This window comes from Morone saxatilis, unplaced genomic scaffold (genome assembly GCF_004916995.1).
Source record: "Morone saxatilis isolate NCDOM2014 unplaced genomic scaffold, NCSU_SB_2.0 Contig24, whole genome shotgun sequence".
Taxonomy (NCBI): Eukaryota; Metazoa; Chordata; class Actinopteri; family Moronidae; genus Morone; species Morone saxatilis.
Genome location: NW_023339807.1, coordinates 14,741,097 through 14,750,380, shown reverse-complemented (window position 1 = coordinate 14,750,380; position 9,284 = coordinate 14,741,097). Strand labels below are relative to the sequence as shown.

Sequence of the window (9,284 nt, the reverse complement as noted above, 5' to 3'; positions counted from 1 at the left end):
TTGTTTGTGGTAACTGTGTTTTCAGAGCCCACGGCTGACTCAGGGATCAATAAGATTGTTGTTGGGACAGCAGGGCTGCTGCTCGGTCTGGTCTTTTCAGTTGCTGGACTAATTTACTACAAGAAGAAATCTTCTGGTGAGAGATTTATTCTGATTAATATTGAGATTAACACTGATTTTTCCACCTTGTCTTTATATATTTATTTTCTAATTGCAGAGCGTGTTTTGGTGCCAACAACTGAGGTAGGCATTTACATTTAACAATAACCTCACTGTCAGTTTGTCTGAAACATTTGTGGCTCTATGTCATTCATCTGCTTCAATAATGTATTTGTCCTACAGGTGTTTTATCCAGAGCTCACACTTTAAGTCCGAGAAGCCTTCGGGGATAAATTGAGAACTCAAATACAATGGTTCAGGCTATGTGCTCATTTCTATCCTTTGCTGACTTTGACTGTATATGTTCATTATATATAACTACAATGGATTATCATAAAAGCACAAAGCAGTGTAAAAGAATAAAAACCTACATCTCAGTAATAATTGTTGTTTTCTTCTATCAATGCTGTGGCCTACATTAATATTTCAGTATTTCTCCTCAAACTCTGTGGAGCCTTTTAGCCTAAATTGTTTATAGCTGTTTTAAAAGGTTTCTAAAGTTTGTTCATGAAACAAATAGAATTTATTGCACTGACAGCAACTGATATTACAGACAATGGGTGCAGAGAAATTAAATTAATTAACAGTGGCCTTCACATTTTAGACTGAGCTTTATCAATTAATATCATTTCTGGGGATCATAAAAACCACATTAACATTTTAAAAGATATTTTCCAAGGATGAGACCACCTGTGTTTTTGATTTCCTTTCTAAAAGTTTTGACTTTAGAAAAGAAGTTAAATCAACAGCTGTTCAGTCACAGTACCAGAGCCAGTTCAAATTACACACAAGGCTGCTCCATGCACGTAGAACTGGATATCACATTTAAAGCTGGTGCTATTACCAAATACAGGTGGTGGTGAAGCAACAAGAAACATGAATGTAAACAATGCAAAACATTTGTTAGATCTGGTTGTAACTTTCATTATGGGATCTTTAAGGTGACTGTATTAAAATGATAACATAAACTTTAAAATTAAAGTGAATGAATGGTAAGGATGAGCTCTGAGCAAGGCGAAGGTCCTGAATGTTCTGACAGGTGGAACCACAAGGAGTAGGACCCAAACGCAAGACTTCAGACACAGGATCTTTATATTAAAAACAGAAAAATCAACAAACAACAGCAAACAAATCCAAACTGCCACAGAGGCAGACGCAGGGTCAAACAACGGACAGCAACCCACAAACCAGGATAACAAACAACACAACTGAAAGCTGGAACTGTAGACACAAGGGTTAAAAGACAACTAACACAGGGAGTATATGCTACAGACTAATTAGACACAGGTGCAGATAAGCAGGGCGGGGCAAACAATTACAAACAGTGGGAAGACACACAAAGACAGGAAGTGAGCCGATCAGAAACAAGAAGGAGACGTAAATACAAATAAAACACAAAGTACACAGGAAAAACTGACTACACAATAAAACAATGTTCTCTGATGAAAATTAATACATTTGAATAAAATGACCCAAACTAGAACCATGTTAAATTTGGACTAATTTTACCGTACAGCTTTTGAGTAAATTAAAAGGGAAGTCTGCTCAGATTACATTATTAACAATAATAATAATATCCTCACATTTCAATGGTCATATTTTCATTAAAGTCACAGCTACATTAACACACCGCTTATCTGGTGCAAATGTGCGGAACAAATCACAGACATGGGGGGTAATTTCTGATTACATGAGGTCCGCCGGTAATACTTTTCCTGTTGAACAGGGCTTTAGTCTTGTTTATAAATTGTTTGTTGGAGTATTTTTTTTTTTGTCGTTGTTTGTGCTGTTATTTCTTCATTATCGTCATGTGAACTGAAGTAAATAATGTTGGAAATCCCACGAACCATTCAATAACAACACTGCCAACAGGCTAAAAGTAACCCGATTCTTCCCTCTCGTGAATTTCTTCATAGTGTTCATGTCTTGGCAAAAGATTTATTTATGTACAGATTATGTCTCACCTGCAAAACAGGTCAGACGGCTGCTTTAACATCCACATTTACACAGAAGCTGTGGTCAAACTCTCTACGAAGTGATTTATTTGAGATTTATTTCAATTGGATCCTTTTGCTAATTCATAATAGTACAGTTTAACTATAGTTCACTTAAATTGACTGCATTTTCACCGGTTACTTTTTTACTATGCCCATGTTTTCCACCTGATTTAGTCATGTGATTGTATGTGTTTCCTCATTGGTAACAGATGAAACAATGCTCCATTCAGACTGAGAGTTTGAACCATGAAGATCTACTCCGACATGCAGCGCTTTGCTCTCATAATCCTGGTGCTCAACAGCTTCTGTGCTTTCTCACAAAGTAAGAATGACATTTAAATTTAATAAACATTTATTCTAGTTTCTAACATTATTAATAATTGTATGTAAACATAAATAATAATATTGTTGTATTTTTGATATATTCTTATGTTTGTCTGTTTATCAGTGCCTGAAACAAACCACAAACATTATTAGAAGCTGTAACTTTTTCCAATATGTGACTGATTTTTTTGTGTTGTTTTTCAGTTCCTCATGAAGTGCTCTATGTTGTGGGCTGCTTTGTGAATGGCACAACTGAGGTCCAGTTTGAGTTTGATAATGATGAGATTTTATATGTGGATTTCCAAAAAAAGGAAATTGCATATACTGTGCCCAGACTTATTGATCCTGATCCAAGTACATTTTTGGTGGGTTTCATCTGCATGAATCTGTATATACATAAGTATGTATGTATATATTTATATATATGGATTGTTTTGAGTAGCATAAAGGAAACTACTACTTAATCTTGTTATACAACCCTGTGTTAATGATAAATAAATGTATCCTTTTGTCCTTGTACAGGGCTCTACTCGATGTAAGATTTCAATATTTGTTTTTGCACACTAAACTCCAATAAGCCTAATAATGCCTTCCTTTGTCATTTGTGACATGAAAACATGAGCTCCTATTTCGTACGGGCTTCGCTATTGGTTTGCCCCCCAAGGCACTGCCAGGGCAACCTGAAAAAAGAAAGATCTTTACAGTCACTGACCAATCGGTTAGCAGGCCACCAGTGCCCTCTCCTTAAATGAATCCTGCACCGGCGTAGCTCGTCACCCTTCTTCATTCAGGCACATGGATCTTCCACTCACAGTTTTCTCATATCACCATTGTCTTCTCTCACCTCAGCTCCCTTTAGGGACGAAGAACCACAGGCAGCCCACCACTACATGCAAGACAACATGCTTGGGTTGATTGCCTCGGCTGCTGAAAGGATGGACATGGGTTAGAACCCTAACCCTCACCCTAACCACCCCTAGCTGCCAACATCTTGCAAGTAGTGAGACTCAAAATTACATCTTTTCACTTCAATAAGAGGGAAAACTCTGCAGTGCCTGGAAAAGCTGCTGAACCAACCCACCCATCTTGCCTGTAACTAATGGGAAAACATTTATTTGTTGTCATTCCTCGCATTTGAGGGCAAGAGGGAGCTGCTGCCATCTTAGGTCTTCCAGCTCCCCTAATGCCACAGGTGATGTCAGTGACCATGAGGTCCAAGGACCAGGTATCCCGTCTAACATGTTGCCTCAATGGAAGATGGCGATTGTAACACGGTGGCCGCTGAGCTTTTTTTCCATTTGGAGTAATTTCATCTTTGAATCCGTTTCTGCCCAACTGGTCCAAGGGAGGAATATTCTCCTCGCCTAGCTCTGGTAGACTGGTAAACTAGAGATGAAGCAGAGTCTTTGCTAGCATTAGCTGTTTCTCAGCCCTTTCAGCAGGGGCACGTTCCTTCCTGAGATGGGAGGGTCAGAACAGGAGGACCCATTCTTCCTCTGCCAGTCAACCTTGTCACCCTGCCAGTTATGGACAGTTACAAGAGCCGTCTCCTTGCCTGGCGAGACAGGACCTTGTGAAAGGGTTATGCTCCACAATTCTGCCGCTAATCCCCCCATTCAATAGCATCCTTAAGACCTCCCTCTAAACCTCTGGAGATTGTAATAGTTTCTCTTCTCCCCAAGGGTGCCATAGCAGCGGTCCTTCCCTCTGAGGTGCAGCTGGGTTTTTCCTCCCTGTACTTGCCAAAGAAGTCAGGAGGCATTATGTGCGCCACCTCTGCTTGCTCTTAATACAGGGGTGGTGTGCTTCAGAAGAAGTCGGACATTTCCCTAGGTTGCCCTCGGTTTCTGTCACCCTTCTCCACCTCTATCACATTTAGTTTTGTGGTTAGTGGTCAACTTAGGCTTTGAAAGTTTGTAACGTTTACAGGCGGCCTCACTGTTGCTCCTGCATTACTCTGTGTACAGTGACACAGCTAAAAGCCAAAAGGGGAGAGATCTGACTGACAAAATGCGATATCTCGATTCTTTTTCAGGGACAGACCTATGAGAGTATACTTAGTGCTTCTCTGGCACAAAAGGATTACTGTTTATCAGTAATGGCAGCAGCGAAAGAGAAAAATCCACCAGAAGAAAAAGGTAAATTAACCTCAACATTTATCAGTGATATGATTGATAAAATGCTGATGAAGGTTTTTAATTGTCTTCTGACCTACTACAGACCCCCCTGAGAGCATCCTCTACTCTACAGAAAGAGTTGAGCTGGGAGTTGAAAACAGCCTCACCTGCTTTGTGAATCATTTCTACCCACCTGATATTAAAGTCAGCTGGTAAAAATGCCGTCCGGTGTCTGCGAGGGGTGTCACTCAGCCAATATTATCCCAATAATGATCAAACCTTCCACCAGTTTCACACCGATGGAGGGCGACATGTACAGCTGCACTGTGGAGCACTCAGCCCTGGAGAGCCCTATGACAAGGATCTGGGGTGAGTGTTTTACCTCATGAGGCCACTTAAAAATGCAAAATGAAATGTTTTGTTGTTACCTGTAATGATGCATGTCCTTTCTAGCTTCCTCCACAGAACCTGAATTGACTCCTCCCGGTCTTGGACCAGATATTTTCTGTGGAGTGGGTCTGACTGTGGGCTTGTTGGGAGTTGCAGTTGGAGTATTTTTCATTGCCAAAGGACACCATGATAATAATATGAATATATGAATATTGTTAACATTGAAAAGGTACACATTAAACTGCACCCTTTTTTGCTTTAAAAGATGGTGTGAAGCCTGTATTATTTATTTACCTGCATCTACTCTGCCTCTCTGATATATGACACCATATTAACTAGCAGTATACAGTAGAAGGACAGCTTAATCACACTGTAACTTATTCAATCATTGCCATGTGAAATACTGTATGTTTGATTCTTTCTGTTTTGACACTTTGATATCTGCTTAAATGTGCTTTATATTCTTATATTATTCATGGATTATTCATGCATTTATTTGAGTGAATTTGTAAAATAATGCACTATAACATCTTGTTTGCTCTTAACACAACATTATAAATAAAACTAATCAGTGGAGATGAATTTGTATTGTGCAGTGGATGTTTATTACAGCCAACCAATGATAGTGTGTGTCTAAGGAATTTATTCATACATTATACATAATGAATGAATTAAGATCAATAAATAGATCACATAAATCAGTTGATAAGGAATTGGACAATGTCAAGGGAAACCTCACCAGTAGTAATGTAATAGAAAATGTGGTATCATACCAACAACTTTAAACAATAAGATTTATCACAAAATCTGGAGGTGATTGTACTTGAGTGTTTGTTTGCTTCCTTGTTGGTTGTCAAAACATTCATCTAAAAACTAATAGTCCTTTTACAGATTACGATTTTAAACACAAAACATCAGTTTATAAAATATGATAAATATGATAGAAACATTTTCAATGCAGAACTTGCTTTAGATGCAGGACTTTTACTTGTAATGGAGTGTTTTTAAATTGTTGCATTGTTACATAAATATTAAGGGTCTGAGTTCTTCCTCTACACCTGGTACTACCTAGAGAGATTGCATACAGAGAGAAGGAAAGTAGTAATGTGACACCTTTTAGAGACTGACACTAGAGTCACACCTGCTTAGGGGAAAAACTGCTAGTATTAAAATCTGATATTGAACTTCCTTGTTTTGTCTAACTCAGAATAACAAGTTTCCTCTCTGTTGGATCTCTCTTCTTTACACGACAACATGTCTCGTGCTCTCGGCTTCTTCACTCTCCTGTTGGCATTTTTAAGAGCAGGTAAGTAACATGAAAACAGAACTGATCATTGTTTGTTTGTGTTGCTGTTCAAGTAGTCAAATATTCACTTGCTAGATTATGTCAGAAAAGGTAAAGCATAACAATAGAGACACACACGCCCCTGTTCTCAGTTTTAGCTTTAGAGTCAATGGGGCAAGTCGATTTTCTGAGAATAAAACGAGTAGGATTAGAGCACGTGGCTGCTTTGTATATATTTATATACTAACTAAACATAAACCGACTACATATACACAGCTTCAATATTTATCAGATTAACAAGCTGTGGTCGTAAAAAACAACTGCGATGGAAATATTGGCTCTCTACTCTCTGTGTGTCTGAGAGACTTCGGATGCAGTGTGTGTGGAGTCCTGCTCGCTGTCCTGCAGAGGAGAGGGCACAGAATCAAACACCAGGCGCTGCGCCCTGTATTTAACATTATGATCAATGATCATTAGACTGTTTTGGTGGTGCCTCCTCCGCATTTAGGGGACAGATGCAAAGGTCTTGATGATCACACCTGTGTGAAATCCAGAGAGGACGTGTTTGTATCACAACACAGTAAGTCAATTGATCAAAGTGACTGGAAACAAATATCCCAACATGCTATGGCATATGGATAATCCAAAGCCATGTGGCATTGCCATCAGTGGTTGTACTGATGGTTTTAGTCGCTATGTTGTGTGTGTGGAAGCTTATAGAACAAACGTGCTGGTCTTTTAGAGCAGGAATCACACAGATAGGTTTGCAAGAAACCAAAGAAGTTGACTTTATTCTTGACATTTCAACTTCCTTCTGGAAACTCTATATCAACTTTATTCTCAAAATTTAGACTTTATTCTTTATTTTGGACATGCAATTAGAGAAAAGTACTCAGTCAGAACCTTCTCTTATTTTTTGTCTCATGGCTGGTCCTAATACTACGAGAATATTAAATGAATCAAATGTTGTATGAAATACAAATAAGATATATATCCATATTAACTAATATCTGTTGGTATTATTTTGACAGATGCTCTCTACGGTCATGCTTTGATTCGTTGTCAGTTCAGTTCCCCTGATGGTCATGATGCTGTGTACCTGGAGCAGTACTACATAAACAAGATGTTGGAGTTCCAATACAACAGCACTTTGGGGAAAATGATCGGCTACACAAAGGAAAACATAGAAACTGCAGATAAATTAAACAAAAATCCGTATATTGGGTATTTACAGAAACAGAGAAAAGAAATGTGCAAAAGAAGAGCCTCACTTGTTTATAATAACCTTCTGAAGACAGGTGATTATCATTGAACATAACAGTAATGAATTTCCATAAAGCAAAGCACTTCTTACATCAGATGATCAATATATGTCCGTTGAAGGTCCAGTGTTTAACATTTTTAAGGATTTATTGGCAGAAATGGAATATGACATCTGTAGGTATGTTGTCATGAGTGTGAAAATCACCTGAATATAGGAATCGTGTTTTTGTTACCTTAGAATGAGCCGTTTCTATCTGCAGACGGATCTGTAAGTTTTGCGGCCTCTGTAGTTTCTCCTACACCCATTACAGGTAAATTGGAATCTGAAACTTAAGCAGTAGATGCCACTAAATGCTACACTGGACCTTAAAATATAAGGCTACAGTCTTGCACCTCTGTTTCCAAATAAAAATAAAGATGGCTGCCTGCCAGCTACCTGGAAAGGAAACAACTCTAAATTTAAATATTATATTAAATTTTTTTTATATTTGCAAAACTTACAAATGCTGAACTTTTGCTTCAAAGGCAGCTTGTATAAAATGAGTAAAATAAGTGCTACTTTATGACTAAATGTTGTATCTCGTGCTAACTTCCTCCAGTCGAGCCGTCTGTTTGGCTGAGGTCAGTTGAGGCAGTGGACAGCAGACATCCAGGCATGCTGGTCTGCAGTGCGTACGACTTTTATCCTCAACAGATCCGATTGACTTGGTTGAGGAACGGACAGGTGGAGACATCTGATGTGACATCCACTGTGGAAGTATCCAATGGAAACTGGCTCTACCAGATTCACTCCTATCTGGAGTTTACACCCAGACCANNCTGTATGGTGGAGCACGCCAGCCTCATGGAGCCCAAGCTTTATGACTGGGGTAAGAGAGTGTGCATGTGGACAGGTGACGCAGAAATTACGAATTAAATCTCAAGCAATGAGGTATTTATTATGTTCGCTCAAATACTGTACTGAAGTGTATTTTTTCCCCCCTTATTTTTATAATTTTGTTCCAGTGGAACAGGTCACCAGGATCAATACAACACAGTTCAAATGTTATTGGTACAGCAGTTAGCTGTGTATTAAGGGTAACTTGTCAGTTCTCCCATAGTCCCATGAAGAGAGAAAGGCATACAAAGACAGAACAGTATCAAGTAGGGATTGCTTTCAGTCCATATCCTCAGACGGAACTGGGGAATGACTGCTGTCTTATGACTTTCAGCAAAAACACATACAAACTTATTGTGAGCAAATATATCAAAGGAAAAAACATTATGAAGGAATTATACATATGATAATAAAAGTAGGCCACAAGCAAGATAAATGAGAGCAAAGAGGAAAGGTAAAAAGGAAAAGAAAGACAAAAGTGGGGGATTTCACATTTCCTTTATTTATATGAAATATCTATATGCCTGTGTATTCACCATTTGGACCACTGCTTGTGGAATTCATCAAACTAAAGTGCAATTGAAGTACTTTTACTTAAGTAAAAAATACTTTTCCAGCATTGGGTATTACTAGTATTTTTAGGTACGATAGAAAACATGACATAGAACCTATGATTTTATTTTTATAAATTTAAAAAATGTTTAGTGATATATGGACAAATAAAATGGCTATGTACATACTGTAGATATCTGCAAATGCCACAACCTGTAATAAAACTTTAAACATAAGTAGTATAACACATTAACTATTTCATGTAGCAGCACAGTAGACAGCGGAGATAAAATTCATTGTTTGTGGTAACTGTGTTTTCA

At 38.3% G+C, this 9,284-nt stretch overlaps 3 protein-coding genes across 3 annotated transcripts in view; all 3 read left to right on the top strand.

Moving 5' to 3' along the window:
- LOC118336368 (H-2 class II histocompatibility antigen, E-S beta chain-like) overlaps positions 1 to 486 on the top strand; it is a gene marked incomplete in the record, with an annotated part of 2,164 nt that extends 1,678 nt beyond the window's left edge. Inside the window, 3 exon segments of the mRNA XM_035673003.1 lie at positions 26 to 136; positions 218 to 243; positions 343 to 486. Coding sequence (XP_035528896.1) covers positions 26 to 136; positions 218 to 243; positions 343 to 369 — 164 coding nt within the window.
- LOC118336367 (H-2 class II histocompatibility antigen, A-U alpha chain-like) overlaps positions 1 to 5,539 on the top strand; it is a 9,944-nt gene extending 4,405 nt beyond the window's left edge. Inside the window, 4 exon segments of the mRNA XM_035673002.1 lie at positions 4,701 to 4,834; positions 4,836 to 4,885; positions 4,887 to 4,966; positions 5,051 to 5,539. Coding sequence (XP_035528895.1) covers positions 4,701 to 4,834; positions 4,836 to 4,885; positions 4,887 to 4,966; positions 5,051 to 5,196 — 410 coding nt within the window. The 3' untranslated portion in view covers positions 5,197 to 5,539.
- Positions 5,540 to 6,241: 702 nt separating this feature from the next.
- The window catches only part of LOC118335742 (SLA class II histocompatibility antigen, DQ haplotype D beta chain-like), a 3,645-nt gene continuing 602 nt past the window's right edge, over positions 6,242 to 9,284 (top strand). The window contains exons 1-2 of the mRNA XM_035672170.1: positions 6,242 to 6,293; positions 8,135 to 8,404. Coding sequence (XP_035528063.1) covers positions 6,242 to 6,293; positions 8,135 to 8,404 — 322 coding nt within the window. The remainder of the gene's footprint in view (positions 6,294 to 8,134; positions 8,405 to 9,284) is intronic.